Genomic DNA, 16,735 nt, shown 5'->3' with positions numbered 1-16,735 from the left:
TCAGTAAGCAGGACATTTATAACATCACAGGGATTGCCTGGAATGGGTTGCTACAGGAGGCAGGCAACAGATTCTCTCTCACTGATGGGGGGCAGAACATCATTTCCACAGCACTTTGGTCTCAGACATTGTGGGTTCAAGTTTGTATTTTTCCAAGATCAGAAAGAAATCTATATCTGGAAATGAGTCAAAGGTAGTATTGGGTTGAGTAGTTATGCCACCAGGGAGATGGCCTACCGAGGATGTGCTTAGCCTATAAATTGAGGAAAACAGGAGAGGAGAGTACTCGCCTCCTCCCCAATACTACAAAACAAACGGGCCACCAGTCTTTTGCTGGAGCACTAAGTCACTGTGGCTGTTTCGTGGTGGCTGGAATTTTGTGCTTGGTTTGCAAAGGTGCTGGCAGATGGGAATGGTGCAAATAAGATTGACTATTTTAGCAAACAGATACAATATTATTATATATCTGTTGGGACTTAAGAAGCAGGTGTTGGGGATGGTGGGTAGGTGTGAAAATATAAAACAACACTTAGAAGAATGTTAGGTTATGCCATACAACAGCAATGGTCCATATGAGGAGAACTCTAGAACATTCTGTAACATTCTAGAAAATGTGAGGGTATCCCTCACACCTATCAGATTGGCTAACATGACAGAAAAACAATGATAAATGTTGGAGAAGATGTGGGAAAATTGGAACACTCATGCATTGTTGGTGGAGCTGTGAACTGATCCAACCATTCTGGAGAGCAATTTGGAACTATGTCCAAAGAGCAATCAAACGGTGTATACCCTTAGATCTAGCAATACCACTTCTAGGTCTGTATCCTAAAGAGACCATAAAAAAAGAAAAGGACCTACGTGTACAAAAATATTTATAGCAGCTCTTTTTGTGGTGGTAAAGAATTGGAAATTGAGAGAATGCCCATCAATTGGGGAATGGCTGAACAAGTTGTGGTATATGAATGTAATGGAACACTATTGTGCTATAAGAAATGATGAGTAGCTGGCTTTCAGAAAAGGATTTCAGGACTTACTTGAACTGATGCTGAGTGAAATGAGCAGAACCAGGAGAACACTGTATACAGTAACAGTAACACTGTGTGACGATCAACCATGATTGACTTAGCTCTTCTCAGCAATACAATGATCTAAGACAATCCCAAAGGACTCATGATGAAATGTGTTATCTGCCTCTAGAGGAAGAACTAATGTTGTCTGATTATAGACTGAAGCATACTGTTTTTCACTTTCCTTATTTTTTTCTTTTTTTATTTAAGTCTTCTTGTACAAAATCAATATGGTAACGTTTTACAAGACCGCACATGTATAACCTTTATTGGATTACTTATCATCTCAGCGAGGAGGAAAAGGAGGGAAAAGGGGAGAGAAGGATAAAATTTGGAATTCAAAACTTTAAAAAATGTTAAAAATTGTTTTAACATAATTGGAGGAAAAATAAAATATTATATAAAAAAAGAAAACGGGTGTGGTGAAGGACAGAAATACTGAATAAACCTTTTGAGAAGGTTGAGGCATTCTTGAAGGTGATCTGGATCTGCTGTAGCACAAGGCCTATCACAACACCTCCCATCATCCAGATCTCATTTACTGAGTCAGCTGTACTTTAGACATACATATCACCATAATTTCTGAGGCTGGTTTTACCCAGAATTCTCCAACTTTGCTTGCAGCAGGAAGAAAAATACTCCTAATCTAATCCTCATTTAACCTCCCAACTTGTCTCCTGGTTAGCTGTTTGATTGGATGTTTGGGTTTTTTTAAGGTTACTTCCAGGCCTGACTAACTCCAAGTTTCTCCCAACCCTGATGGGTCATGGGTAGAAAACAGACCTGCCCAGGCCCAGTTCATTAATTTACATCTTGGAGGAGCTTCCAGTTACTTTCCATTGAAAATATCATCCTACCTTAAACAAGAACAATAGCTAGCATTTATACGGTGCTTTATGGCTTGAGAAATACTCTCCAAATATCCCACTTTATCCTCATAAACACCCTGAGGTAGATGCTATTATTATCCCCATTTTGCAGATGAGGAAACTGAGGCAGACAGTCTCACAGCTAGGAAGTTTCTGGTGCTGAATTTGAACACAGGATTTCCTGACTGCAGGCCCAGTACTCTATTCACTGTGCTAGCTAGTTGCCTTTTAGTAATCTTCATTCAGTGCCCCATCTTTTATACCTGTGCTCTAAAAATTCAATAAAATTAAACTATTTTGTTAAAAAAAATCAAAGTGAGTTACTAAAAATAGTTTTTTTGAAACCTAAATTCTCAGATCTTACAACACTATACTGACTAATACAACTCTCCAAGGAATGTACATTATTACAAAGAGGGCTATAAAAGAAGTTAGGGTCATTTTATCTAAAAAAAAAAATCAGTAAGCAACAATAACTCAGATGACACTCCAACATCTTGACTTTCCAGCATTTAACATGACTGGTCTAAATGGAATTTCTCCCATATTATTATATATCCATAATTAATTTTTGACATTGCGTCCAGAAAGCGTGATGAGGAATGAACTAGATCTGAAAGGTTTTCCCAGTGGTAATTACATTCCTAGGATTTTGCCCACTATAAATTATCTAGTTTGTCTTAATAGATGAACAGCTCTTACAGGTTTTCCCACTAATTCCCACTAATTACACCTATAGGGTTTTTCTCCCTTATGAATTCCCTGATGTTGAATGAAATGTTCCTTCTGGGTGAAATCTTTTCTACATTAAATACACTGAAGGGTTTTCTCTCCTGTATGTATTCTCTCATGTTTCTTAAGTGATGAATTTTTGCTGAAGACTTTACCACATTTATTACACTCAAAGGGTTTCTCTCCAGTATGAATTCTATGATGTTTCCTAAGGGATGAGTTTTTATTGAAGGCTTTTCCACATTCATTACATTCAAAGGGTTTCTCTCCTGTATGGATTATCTTGTGTTCAGTAAGATACCCTTTGTGGCTGAAGGCTTTTCCACATTCATTACATTCAAAGGGTTTCTCCCCAGTATGAATCCTTTGATGCTTCATAAGGGATGAACTGTTGGTAAATGCTTTCCTACATTCATTACATTCATATGGTTTCTCTCCAGTGTGAATTCTCTGATGCCTTAGAAGAGATGAGCTGTTAGTGAAGGCTTTCCCACATTCTTTACATGTGTATGGTTTCTCTCCAGTGTGAATCCTCCAGTGCTTCATAAGGGATGAGCTGTTGTTGAAAGCTTTCCCACATTCCTTACACTCATATGGTCTCTCTCCAGTATGAATTCTCTGGTGTTTTATAAGGCATGCGTTGTTGCCAAAGGCTTTCCCACATTCATTACATTTAAAGGGTTTCTCTCCTGTGTGAATTCTCTTATGTTCAGTAAGGTTTCCTCTTTGACTAAAGGCTTTCCCACATTCATTACATTTAAAGGGCTTCTCTCCAGTGTGAACTCTCTGGTGTTCGGTCAGGTTTCCCCTCTGTATGAAGGCTTTTCCACACTCATTGCACACAAAAGGTTTCTCTCCAGTGTGAATTCTCTGATGCTTCATAAGAGATGAACTGTTGCTGAAGGCTTTCTCACATTCATTACACTCATACTGTTTTTCTGCAGAATGAAGTCTCCAATGTTTTTTAAAGGATGAGCTGCTGCTGAAGGCTTTCCCACATTCATTACACTCATACGGTTTCTCTCCAGTATGAATTCTCTGATGCTTCCTTAGCGAGGAGCTGTTGCTAAAGGCTTTCCCACATTCATTACATTTAAAGGGTTTCTCTCCTGTATGAATCCTCTTATGTTCAGTAAGATACCCCCCATGACTGAAAGCTTTCCCACATTCATTACATTCATATGGTTTCTCTCCAGTGTGAATTCTCTGGTGTTTCTTAAGGGATGAGCTGTTTATGAAGGCTTTCCCACATTCATTACACTCATATGGCTTCTCTCCAGTGTGAATTCTCTGGTGCTTCCTGAGTGATGAGCTGCTGCTAAAGGCTTTCCCACATTTATTACATTTAAAAGGTTTCTCTCCTGTATGAATCCTCTTATGTTCAGCAAGATATCCCCTATGGTTGAAGGCTTTTTTACATTCATTATACTCATATTGTTTCTTTCTATTATGTCTTCTATGATACTGAACAAGGCCTGAGTCAAAAGAAATCTTCTTGCCTTTATTATACTTATAAGGCTTCTTACCTGAGGAGATTCCATTGCTTTTCACCAAGTCTGAAAATGGTCTGAAGCACTCACCATGTATACCATGTCTATGGAGAGTTTTCCTGGGTGCATCCATCTGTTGTACAAAAGAAACTGACCCCAGACTCAAACTTCTTGAAAACATGTGACCTTCCTGAGTGATTGTCATTTGTCTGTATTTTTCCTTCTGGCTATTCTTTTGCGTCCCCCATCCAATATGACATTCCCAGTTTTCTCCCAACTTGGAATCCCACGGGTCATGGTCGGTGAATCTTTCCTTGGATGACTCTTCCACAAAAAGGTCTTGCTTTAGGGCGCTCTCCATGATTTCACATGTTTCCTGATTGAGGGAATCTGAAAGAAATGGAGTCTTGTCAATATCCCCTGCGGGGAGAAAGGATAGCTTTTCCACAAAGGAAATAAATCATTAAGATGGAAAGTGAAGAGCATTGTTAAGACATATAATGCCCAAGAGAGGAGAAGAGATCATAACAGAGCATCTAGCTTCTCCAAATGAATTGACAGCTTCAGGACAAAATGAATAATTATCATGTGCCTCAATTATCTGTCTTGCTTGTCCTGTCACTCTTACTTTATTTCATATTCCTAATCATTCTCCAACTTGGAATCATTGTACCTAATCTTAGCGTAAAGGTAAATATCTTCCTTAAGGGGAAAGTGGCTGAATATGAAAGCTACAGACTGATAAACCCTGATGTCAGTCTCCAGCAAAATTCTAGCATCTACGTGTCAAGTCAATTCTTTTACTCACACTTAGAAAAGAAACCTTAGCTTGATAAGATTCAAAATGAGCTCAACATGAAAAGATCGTGTACTACAACTTCTATTTCTTATAGGACCTAATGATAGGCTCATCAGGGAAAATTATAGATATATTTACATTCCAGCTGTGATGACTGAAAATTGCCTAGAGACACAGTTGCTGGTAAATTAAAATCAATCTTATTGACTGTGTCTAGAAAGCAGTCAACCAGGCAGGCTCATTGTCCCCTCAGTAGCAAAGAGAGAGAGCCTACTGAACCTTTGATATTTATAAAGTCTTTTGAAAAAGGGGTGCACCTGAGGGTGAAAATCAACTCTAACTGGTTAATAAGTAAAAATAGAGAATATATATTATAATAAGAGGTAGGTTATATATACTATAAGGATCTTGAGGGGTAGTGATTTGTATCACCCAAGTCTTGGTCCAAGAGACTTATCAATTTCCATATCACCTGTCTGACTAAAGGTAGAATCAGTATTTTCCCAGACCTGTCTGAGTAAACAAAATGAGCAGGAATCCACCCATTAGCCTAAACTTAGAATTTCTTTTATCTTTGACTAGATCTATATCCTGGGTAAGTCTTTGAGAAAGATTTCCAACACTGGTTGATTTCCAGGTGAGGAAATAAGAAAGGGGGGAAAACCTTGGTCCTAATTCAATAATTAGTTATTAAATACAAAAGAGAAATCATCATTTCTCTCACAACAAGCCTATTCACAGTCTCTATCAAGAAATTTTTTGTGGACAAGATAGAGAAATACAGGTTGGATGACAGGATGGCTACACAGACCTGAAGGTTGTGGATGGATAGTTATGACCAAGGGATTTACATGAAACTGGAGGGAATTCTTGTGTCAGGCCCCAGGACTTTGGGCTTGATCCTACTGTGGTTCTACATTTTCAGATAATTTAGATAAAAATATAAAACCCATAACAATTTTGTAGGTAATGTTAAACAGTGTGGGAAAGTAAATCCACTGGATGATTGAATCAAGATAAAAAAAAAAGTGCGCTCTCTCTCTCTCTCTCTCTCTCTCTCTCTCTCTGTATATATATATATATATATATATATATATATATATATATATATAATATGTATCATATATATATGTATATATGTGTGTGTGTATCTGTATACACACATTATATATGTATTTCAATAGACTAGATCAATAAGCCCAAAATAAGGTAAAACTATCAGAGAAATGCAATGTCTTAAATATTTGTTCAGGGGCAGCTAGGTGGTACAGTGAATAGAGCACCAGCCCTGGAGTCAGGAGGACTTGAGTTCAAATCCAGTCTCAGACCAGACACTTGACACTTACTAGCTGTGTGACCCTGGGCAAGTCACTTAACCCCAACTGCCTTGCCAAAAAAACAAAAAAAGAAACAAGAAAAAATAATCAATTGAACAAATATATAGGATAAAGGAAACAATTTAACAAAAGGCCACGTTGAAAAGACCTGAGGTTTTAGTTGATCATAAGCTCAACAGGAACCAACAGTAAAATAAGATTAAGTATCATCATAACTATTAACGGGAATGCATGAGGAATTCACTGACCAACTTAAGATTTTTAAGACATACACAAAAAAATGGAAGTAAAGGCAGGCCACAGAATGGGCAAAATAGGATGGCCCAGGCCTGTTAGAACAGTGTCAGAAGTGCCAAGGGTTAGGATGAAATGAGGCTAGCAAAGAAAGCTAGCGACTGTTGGAAGCCAGCACCTGGTAGTGGGCCCCTAACCCCGTGAAAACACCAAACCGCAAGCAGCTTGTTCCGGGACAAACCGTATCATAACATGTTTTCGTCAACAGATGTACTAACCGCAAAATGTTGCCATACCGCCCTGGAAAGTTCCGGAGGCCTATTTTTTCTTTAGCCCCTCCCCACTTTTACCCTATATAAGCTTGGAACGCTCAAAAATAAAATTAGACCTTGCCTACCATCTTTTTGGTGTCTCGCTCCTCCTTTTACCCATTCCTTTCAGCCAGGATCCTCCTCGACCCCCCACGTATACTGGCCCTGCAGGTCGGGGCAAGCGACATCACGAAGAATGGTTTTTACCAATACTAGTGAAGAAAGGAGAATCCAAGAAGAAGGAGGGCTGCTGCTCAGAGAACGGGAAGCAGTAACCACAAAGAACCAACACCACTTCAGACAGAACAGACTGAGCAAGACTAACCCCATTTCCTTTTCGTTCCCCAGTTACTGGAGCGGCAGATCAGGCGAATGCGTAGATAGGGCCGACCTGGACGTTGAAAGGCACTCACGTCCTGATAGGTCAGAATGGCTCTGTTTGGCCCCAGACACAGTGAGAAGAAGCTACCAAGAGGATGTTTTAGGCTTGACGCCAGGAAAAATATTCTACAATTTGGAGCTATACAAAATGCAATGGGCCACCTTGAGAGGGAGAGGGCTCCTTCTCCCTGGAGGCCAGGGGACTACTCTGGGGGTTTCCTGTACAAGAAAAACCCTGAGGTCCCTTCCCACTTAAAATGTGTGATTCTTTGTCCTTCCTAGAATTCTAAAGGTAGTGACGATTTTATGGAGCATTCTCTATGGTATGGTGCAAGCAGAAAGAAGTCAAACTGTAGTATTTTACTTTAAGAAGGAAAAGAGATTTAAGGAAATTGGAGACACTGGGTGTGGATGACACATTTGTGCAGTCTGGAATTTCGAGTCGGAGAAAAACCTCAAAGTAGAAGGTAGTCAAGGTGCTTTGCTTTTTTATAAATATATGTCAGACAAGCATATGTGAAAGCTGAAAGAAAGATATCTGTGAATAGAGAGAGAGTAAGTTTGCATGGAGAGAAGGAAATAGTTATGGGAGGAGGCAAAAAAGGATAGAATTCAGTGTATGGGGAGAAGGGTTTAATATTAGAAAAGAAAGCACATTTTTTTCTCTGAGACTGGAAGGAAATGTAGGAGAGTTACTAAAAAAGTGAACAATGAGGCTCCATGAGAGTGCAAATGTTCCCACAGGCCTCAGTGACTTGGAAGACAGTGTTCTAACTGGCATTTTAAAGGCCAAATCCCTGGTCTGGTTGAACTCATTTAGATCTGTCTGTTTTTCACTCACCTGGGCAAGAGCCTCTCAAGACTTCTCCCATTGGTATCCATGGGACTTTTCCTCTCTCCAACTGGGAGGTCAGATCTGGTTGAAAAACTGGAAGTCCTGCTCACAGGGAAAGAAATGAGAAAGTGCTAAGAAAGTCAGTCAGTTAACATATATTTATTAAATACCTACTATGTGCTGGGCAACATGCTGAGCACTGGTGATACAAAGGAAGGCAAGAGACGTCCCTGTCCTCAAGAGGCTCAGAGTCTACTAGGGGAGACAACATGCAAACAACTCTGCAAACAAGCTATGAACAAGATAAATTGGGGCTAACCTCAGAGGGAAGGCATTGGTAAAAAGAGGGATCTAGAAAGGCTTCCTGTAGAAGATAGGATTTTAGCTGGGACTTGAAGGAAGCCAGGAGATGGAGATGAAGGAAAGGACTGAAGACATGGGGGGAAGCCAGGGAAAGTGCACAGAACTTGGAGATGGCATGTTTTATGGGAGAAACCACAGAGAGTCCAGTGTGCTGAACCAGAGAGCAAGAGAAGGAGGGAGGAAGGGGAAGAAGACTGGAAAAATAGGAGGGGGGAAGTATAAAGGGAGTTGAACCCCAAACAAAGGATTTTGTGTTTAATACTAGAGGTGACAGGAGGCCATTGGACTTTATTGAATGGGGGGATTATGTGGTCAGACATGTGTTAAGATCAATCTGACAAATGAGTGGAGGGCAGACTGGAATGGAGAGAGACTTGAGGAAGGTAGACCAACTATTAGGCTACTGGAGTGGTCCATGCTTGAATAATATTTTTTTAGGCAATTGGGGTTAAGTGACTTGCCTAGGGTCACACAGCTAGTGTCAAGTGTTTGGTCTGAGGCCAGATTTAAACTCAGGTCCTCCTGACTTCAGCGCTGGTACTTTACCCACTGTGCCACCTAGCTGCCCCCATGGAGTTCCCCATGCTTGAGATGATGAAAGCCTGCAGCAGAGTGGTGTCAGAGGAGGAAGGTGGTGTATACAGGAGACATTGTGAAGGCCTAATCAATAGGACTTGGCCACAGATTGGATATGAGGGATGAGAGAGGAGGAGTCTAGGATGACACTCACGCTGTAAGCCTGTGTGGCTGGGAGAATCATGGCACCTTTAATTAGGAAGTTAAGAAGAAGAGAAGGCTCAGGAAGAAAGATAATGACTTCAAATTTAGATGTGTTAAATTTAAGATGCCCCCAAGAGATCCAGTTCAAGAGAGAGGGAGAGACTTCAGTCCAATCACTTTTTTTTTTCTTAAGGAAAGGAAGGCATACTTGGAAGGCCAAGAGAGTGGCACAAAGGACCTTAGAAGGATGTTCTCTACCACATTCTCAAACCATATGAGCCATGGAGCTGATTTGGGCTCAGAGACAAGATGTGAGCCACTCCTTGCTTAGAGAAGGGGAGCTTTTCACGTCCGTGGGGGAGTTGCCCTGTGACTTTGACTGGCACAAAAGTCCTGCCTTGAATGAGAAAACTTCCCCGAGCCTCCATACGCCAGGGGACTTCCCTCCCAGATTATCTCCAGCTTATCCCAAACATACCATATTGGTACATGGGTGTTTGCATGTGGTCGCCCCCTTTAGACTGTGGGCTTTTTAAGAGCAGGGACTGTTGTTGAACTCTCTTTGCATCTTCAGTACTTGGCACTCTATGGACAGTATAGGTGTGCTATGGTCCACGGGGTCACTAAGAGTTGGACAAGACTGAATGACTGAATGACACACATACATATATACAAGTATAGATAGAGATATATAAGATAGATAGCAATAGAGATATATAGATCTAGGTATATCCTATCCATCCTTTATCTATCTATCTATCTATCTCTCTATCTATAAATTTAGGTCTACCTATCTATCTCTCTATAGATATCTATCTAAATATTAGACAGATACCTATCTCTCTAAATCGATCTGTCTTTGTCTCTCTCTATCTCTTTCTCGTCTATCTCACTTATGTGTATGTAGTTGTTAGCATACTGTCTCTTTCTTTAGAAAGCAAGCTCCCTGCAGTCAGGGAATGTGTTTTTGCCTTTCTCTGTATACCCAGCTCTTAGTATTAGGCCTGGATCACAAGATCACTTAATAAATAAATGCTTGTTGACTAATTCATTGAAATAAGGACTTTAGATAAGGACTGGGCCCCCTTTGGCAAATGAGAATGCAAAGACTTAGCAATGGCATATTCTGAGTCCTGGGAGAAAGCTGCCCTCACCCAGGGAGACCAGGTTCTTATAGTTCTCCAGCATCACATCCCAGTAAAGGTCCCTCTGAGCTGGCTTTAGCTGCTTCCACTCCTCCCAGGTGAAGTCCACAGCCACATCCTTAAATGTCACTGATTCCTGAAACAGAAAACATATTTCTGCTTACACAGAGACCATCCCTCACATACACATACAGGAGATAAGACATAGAGGGAATGGTTTTTCAAAGCACTGAGGATTTAAAATTTTTTAAAAAGTCAAATTTTACTGAATATTACTGTATCCCTCAAGTTATTCTAGACCAGTGGTCCCTAATTTTTTTTTTCTGTCACAGATCACTATGGTAGTCAGCCTAATAGCCTATGGACCCCCCTCTCAAAAATCATGCTCTAAAATAATTTAAAGTTCAGCTAGAGGCTAATGAATAAAAGATGTACTTTTCCCCATCTAAATTCATGGACCTCATGAAAACAATGCCAGGCTTAGAACCCCTATTCTAGACTTTGCAGCATGAAGGCTTTATGGATGCCTCCAGTTGATCCCTATAAATCAGCTTCCAAACAAAGGCCCAAGCAGATCCTCCATTGGCTTTTAAATCCTCAGACCTTGCTCCCACTATTAACATAACCCTAGAACCTAAAATCGATCAACAAGCATCCACAATATTAAATTCTAGTTATCTCTTCCACAACAATCACATTTACTAATCACATTTGAATATTCAGAAAGCAGGCCACAAATTATATTGGGGGGGTGGTCTCCCCATCTCCAGCCATTAACATGACTTTGTTGTCTCCTTCACAAGCTACTACTTCCTTTATTCTAGGTCTCAACAGTGCAAAATTATCCCCTATCTTCTTCAGCCAGTATGTATTAATCATTTACCCTGTGCATAAAAAAAAAAAAGGCCTGCCGCTTGGATCTCAGCTGTCTTTGGGTAATCCTGTCAGTTTTCAGTTAGTAAAGGCATCTTTAGGAGGCAGCTTATGGCTTAGTGGATAGAGTGCTGGGCCTGAAGTCAGGAAGACCTGAGTTCAAATCTAGTCTCAGACACTTACTGGCTGTGTGATCCTAGGCAAGTTTGCTTTAATCCACTGGAGAGGGAAAAGGCAACCCACTCCAATATCTCTGCCAAGAAAACCCCATGTGGGGCCATGAAGAATTGGACACAGCCTATGTACTATTCCATCTTGCCTTCCTGCCCAGAAAACTTCTCATTGGGAAATTTCATTATGCTGCCAGACTGAATCAGCCTTGGTACTACCTTCTCAGTCCCCTCTGGCCCTCTAACTGGTCCCAGGACCTTGGGCTCCTGGGCCTCCATTTATACAGGGGCCCAGAACAATCTTCACCCCATTTCCTATCAGCTGCCCGGCTTTTAAGTTCTCCATCATGCCCCAGGATTGAGTACTCCCTCAAACCCCCACCACCACCACTGATGTGGTATGGGCCCAAGCTGAGACCTTTGTCTCTCACCCCAAAAAGAATTTGGGTCCCATTTTTCTACAGCCCCAGAAAACCCTTGAACCCTATTTGAACCTTAACCTGGTGAAGGAAGTCTAACGGTCCTCTGAAGTTATCATTATTCTGATCAGCTGGCTCTTCCTTATTGCCTAGGCCTCATCCCCCAGTTTTTTGTCACCCTAATTTAAGCCTAGTACTGACCTAATAGCCCTGGGTTATATTTCCCATCCATGATGTTATCTAGACCCCATTCAACCTCCCAGACACTCCCATGGGGATTCTCCCAGGACCCATCCCTAGTCACCCCAGCTTCAAGATCCTCCTCCAGTACTGGCCACTCCCATCAAGATGCCCCCTCTCCCAGCACCCCCAACCACCCCAAAACTACTTGACCACCCCCAGATCCCTCTCACAGTCTTTCTGTATATAAGATCCATCCTGGCTGCCATTTAAGGGCTGAGATTTCCTCATGTCTGCTCCTCCTTAGGAGCGTCACAAATGTTCACATTCCTTAAGAGTCTGGCCTGTATGGTTCATCTTTAATAAACCTTGTCTTTGGCTGAAAGAAGGCTTGGGTCAAATTCTTTTGGGCAGGACCCGCTTGTCATGATTTTGGGGTCTCAGCACCCCTAATATTTAAACCTCAATACCACCACCACCATTTCCCTCCCTCCCAATTTTCAGCTCCCTCTAGCACTAGAAGATTAGCTCCTTGAAAGCAAGGGACCTCTCATCTTTCTTTTTATTATTCTGTGTAACTCCAGGGCTTAGTACAAGGCTTGGCACTTAATAGATGCTTAATAAATGTTTATTGACTATTGAAAAGCACACAGACTGTTGTATACACAGAGATTACAACTACATAAAGGGGGAGGAAAGGTAATAGAGTTAGCTGCTTTCTAGTGGTTTGGATGTATACACTTGTGATTTTGTTTCTTTTAAATTGATAAAATAAAAAATTGAGGTGTGCCATGGTGCAATGGAGAGAGAACCCACTTTGGGACCAGTCAGTCAGTCAAGAAGCATTTCTGAAGCTCTTACTAAATAGCAAGCAATGTGCTAAGCACTAGCTACAAATACAAGCAAAAAGATAGTCCCTGCCCTCAAGGAGTTTACACTCAATGGAGGAAGACCACATGAGAAGAGGAGAAGAAAGGAGGAATGGGGAGAGGGTACATGGGGACATGTCAGCAAAGTCCTGGGAAGCTGGAAGAGGAGTAAGGGATGGCTGCAGTGCCTGCAGGGCCCTACCTCAAAATGGTGGCCACAGGGACAGTGAGGTGGCACAGTGGATAAAGCACCTCCTGGAGTCAGGAGTACTTGAGTTCAAATCTGGCCTCAGACACTTACTTGCTGTATGACCCTGGGCAAGTCACTTAATTCAACTGCCTCCAAAAGAAAAAAAAAATGATGGTTCCAGAAGCCAATCACCAACTGGAGGAGGAAGGTACACAGGAGGAGAAAGACCCAGTTTCAAGCCCTTCCTCTGCCACGTGCTGCCTGTGGAATGCCAGGCAAAATCACTCAACCTCTCTGTGGATGTTGCTGTTCAGTCATTTCGGCCATGCCTGACCCTTCACGGCCCCTTTGTGGAGGGTTTTCTTGGCAGAGATACTGGAACAGTTTGCCATTTCCTTCTCTAGCTCATTTTATAGATGAGGAAACTGAGGCAAACAGGGTGAAGTGATTTGCCCAGGGTCACACAGCTAGTAAGTGCCGGAGGCCAGACTTGAACTCATGAAGATGAGTCTTCCTGATCCCCAGCCTAGTGCTCTATCCACTGCACCACTTAGCTGCCCAAGAAACCTTCCCTGACCAGGAATTGAACAGGGGCCACAGCGGTGAAAGGGTTAAATCCTAACCACCAGACCACCAGGGAAGCACCAGGCAGCTATCTGGACCACTAGGCAATTACTGAAGACTGAATTGCAAGGAAGATGCCAACATGCATTGGTGAAGGGTGTTTCCTCACCAGGGAGTCCCCTATACTACTGAAATCCCAGGTCCAGTCCCCATTACCTAGCCCCAACATCACAGAGAAAAAAAGCCCTACTCACCTGAAACCTGGCTGCAGAGAGCCCGGAAGTCATTCTCTTCTTCCTGATGGTTCTTTCCTGAGGAAGTAGAGCTGGGGAAAAGAAAAAGAAGTTGGGGGGGGGGCAACAAAGCCCTGCTGCTTCCAAACTTTCCCTGGTAGAATTCCCCATGCCCTGGAGGAGCTGAAGGCACGTGCCAGATCCCATTGCCCCGGGACTCTCTGTGCCTTGAGGCAACAGCCTAAAGTGTGGGGAGTGACACCTCCTCTAGAGAAAGGAAGGGTCATTAAGGGTTGATGCAGCTCTGAAGCCCCCATGGAGCACTTATCCTTTTTGATCCTTACAATAACTGTGGGAGATAGGTTCTATTATTATCCCCATTTTACAGATGAGGAAACTGAGGCAAACAGCGGTTAAGTGGCTGGCCCAGGGTCATATAGCCAGAAAGTATCTGAGGCCAGATTTGAACTGAGGAAGATGATTCTTCCAGGCCCTGCACTCAATCCACTGTTCACCTAGCAGCCCCTCTGGCACATAGTAAGTGCTTAATAATGTTTATTGCATAAGCTGACTACTCCCTAAACTGGCTGTGCCCAGGGTAACACAGTCAGGGAGTCAGAAGCAACAGACTTACATATGTCCATGTTATACTCTCATCCCTTCTTCTCAGAGAATGGAATCTCCTCAAGAGGTCCAGGAGTCAGGGAGACCTGGGTTCAAATACCACCTGAGACCACTGTGGGCAAGTCATGGAACCCTCTAGTACTCCCTCAGCTGTCCAGTGGATGAGCTGCTGCTCTTTTGCCCTGAGAGTTGTCTACATGATATAAAGCCCAAGTAACAGAATCTTGGCTTCAGCGTCGGAAGGCACCTGTTGAGGAAACTGAGGCCCAGAGCGGGGAAGGAGCTTGCCCAGCATCCTACAGCTGGGGTCTTCAGGCTGTATCTGCACCCAGGTTTTCCCGTTTCCAGTCCACCACTTTACGCATAACACCAGTACCTGGTGACTCAGTGGGCACTTGGCTGTTTACTGAATTGAACTGAGAGGTTAAGTGAGCTGTCCATGGTCCCATATCTTCAGGATCGGAGGAGGAAACAGCCAGGGCCGGGGCTTTCGCCCCCAGTGGCTCAGCCATCAGCAAGCACCAAGGTTGGGACAGCGCCTCCCACCCCACCTTCTCCAAGAGGCCTTCTCTGATCCTTCCCATCCTTCTAAAATCGTTACCTTTACAGCGTATATAGCTTGGTTGTACATAGGTATTGTGTTGTCTCCCCCATTAGAACCCACGCTCCTTGAGGGCAGGGATCATCTTTTTAGCTTTCTCTACATTCTCAGAACTTTGCACAGTGCCTGGCTAATAACGATAAGGCTATCGGGCATTCATACAGTCCTATGACATCCACAAAGTGCTTTACAAATATTATCTTTTTTATCCCAGGAGGGAGATACCCATATTATCCCCTGAGGAAGGCAGCAGGTAAGGGACACAGCTAGGAAATGTCTGAGGCTGATTTGAGCTCGGGTCTCCCTGACTCCAGGTCCACCTCGCTGCATAGTTCATGCTTAGTGGGTGCCTGCTGTCTAACCGACACACCTACAATGCACGTCTCTCTGTCTCTGTCTCTCTCTCTCTGTCTTTGTCCCTCTGTCTCTGTTTCTCTCTCTCTCTCTCTCTCTCTCACACGCACGCACGCACGCACGCACGCGCGCGCGCGGCAGGCAGCACGGCCAGGACTGCAGTCTGAAAGACCCCGCCTCAGACTCTTGGTATCTCACACGTGGCGTCGCCCAGGGTGGAGGGAATTCCCCCACGGAGGAATCAGTCACACAACCCAGACTAACACACACACACTCAAACACTGAGAAAACATAACCCACGCCCGCTGACAAAAACACAAATTTATGCACAAAACACAATCCATAAGCACACAAACTAAAGTACAAAAACAAACAGCAACACCTTCGCACATCAGCTGACACGCACATGCACACAAAAGATGAACACGCACCAACTCGAGTGGAAACTCACGCTCACAAACGCACAAACTCAAACACAAAGACACACGAAACTTACAAACACGCATATAAACAACACCATAAGCACAAAATAGCACACATTCCCCCTCACTCCGACCCCCTACATGCTATCCTCAACTCCACCCCCTACCACGCCCCCGGGGGAGAGGGTGGTACTCACCGACCCCACCACCTCCAAGTCTCCTAAGAAAAGTACCAGGGGACCACCTCTCCCGCGGCACTGCGCTTGCGCAGGATGACCCCCTCCCCCCTTTTTCCCCACCGCGAGAACTACGATTCCCAGGAGGCCTCAGGGCTGCACATACTGAACCAGAAAGGGCCGCTAGCCGCGGGACCGAAACGCAGATTCTCAGGACCTTTGGGAAATGTAGTCCAGAGGTAGTGCCTGCACTGGCACGGTGCCCAGCTCTGAGGCGCGCCAGGAGCCAGGTGGAGGACAGAGCCCATTCCCCAGCTTTATTTACCTGCTGAAGTCCTGCTACTGAGAACGCCGCCTGCCCTGGGAGCAAGAGGAGTGTTTGTAGCCTGGGTGCGGGCCGGCAGCGCGCAGAGCAGATCCAACCTGGTCTCACCTGCTGCAGTATGAGACCCTAACCCTAATTGCGCTTCTTTGGACTCCTGGCTTCTCAGCTCTGGAAGCGACCTCGAGCATCCAGCAAGGGTCGCACCGACACACGAGCCCCCATCAGTGTGTTGTGTGACGCAGATCCTCTCAAGAGGGTTTCGTCTTTCCAGGTCCAAGATTCTGGAAGGAAAGGCATGGGGCAGTGTTAGGGTTACTGGAGCCTTGTGTTCCTCTGGCCCGCCCACCCCCCATACCCAAGACACTTCCAGCATAATTGCTATTGTTTGAATGGTACCCTAAGACCCTTGATTGCCAGAGACTCATCCTGCAGACCTTGTGAGGAGCATT

The 16,735-nt window shown here is 43.6% G+C and overlaps 1 protein-coding gene across 1 annotated transcript; it reads right to left on the bottom strand.

Moving 5' to 3' along the window:
• Positions 1–2,654: 2,654 nt before the first annotated feature.
• On the bottom strand, positions 2,655–16,058 carry LOC110219749 (uncharacterized). Its single transcript, XM_078145949.1, has 5 exons — positions 15,983–16,058; positions 13,806–13,876; positions 10,296–10,422; positions 8,065–8,160; positions 2,655–4,551 (listed from the first exon to the last, which is right to left on the bottom strand). The coding sequence occupies exons 2-5, from the start codon at positions 13,836–13,838 to the stop codon at positions 2,747–2,749; spliced, it is 2,061 nt and encodes a 686-aa protein (XP_078002075.1). The 5' UTR covers positions 13,839–13,876; positions 15,983–16,058; the 3' UTR covers positions 2,655–2,746.
• Positions 16,059–16,735: the final 677 nt, after the last annotated feature.

Source organism: Phascolarctos cinereus, unplaced genomic scaffold, assembly GCF_003287225.1.
Source record: "Phascolarctos cinereus isolate Bilbo 61053 unplaced genomic scaffold, phaCin_HiC Scaffold_726;HRSCAF=1367, whole genome shotgun sequence".
In the NCBI taxonomy this organism is placed as follows: domain Eukaryota; kingdom Metazoa; phylum Chordata; class Mammalia; order Diprotodontia; family Phascolarctidae; genus Phascolarctos; species Phascolarctos cinereus.
The sequence above is the reverse complement of the archived record's forward strand: the minus strand, read 5'-3'. Positions and strand labels throughout refer to the sequence as shown.

Excerpts from the sequence above, each read along its gene's own strand:
- LOC110219749 (XM_078145949.1), bottom strand. The coding sequence starts at position 13,838 with ATGACTTCCGGGCTCTCTGCAGCCAGGTTTCAG. Across the intron at positions 8,161-10,295 it reads TAAGAACCTGGTCTCCCTGG|GACTTCCAGTTTTTCAACCA; the intron begins GTGAGGGCAGCT and ends CCCTGTGAGCAG. Across the intron at positions 4,552-8,064 it reads CTTGAGAGGCTCTTGCCCAG|ATTCCCTCAATCAGGAAACA; the intron begins GTGAGTGAAAAA and ends CATTTCTTTCAG.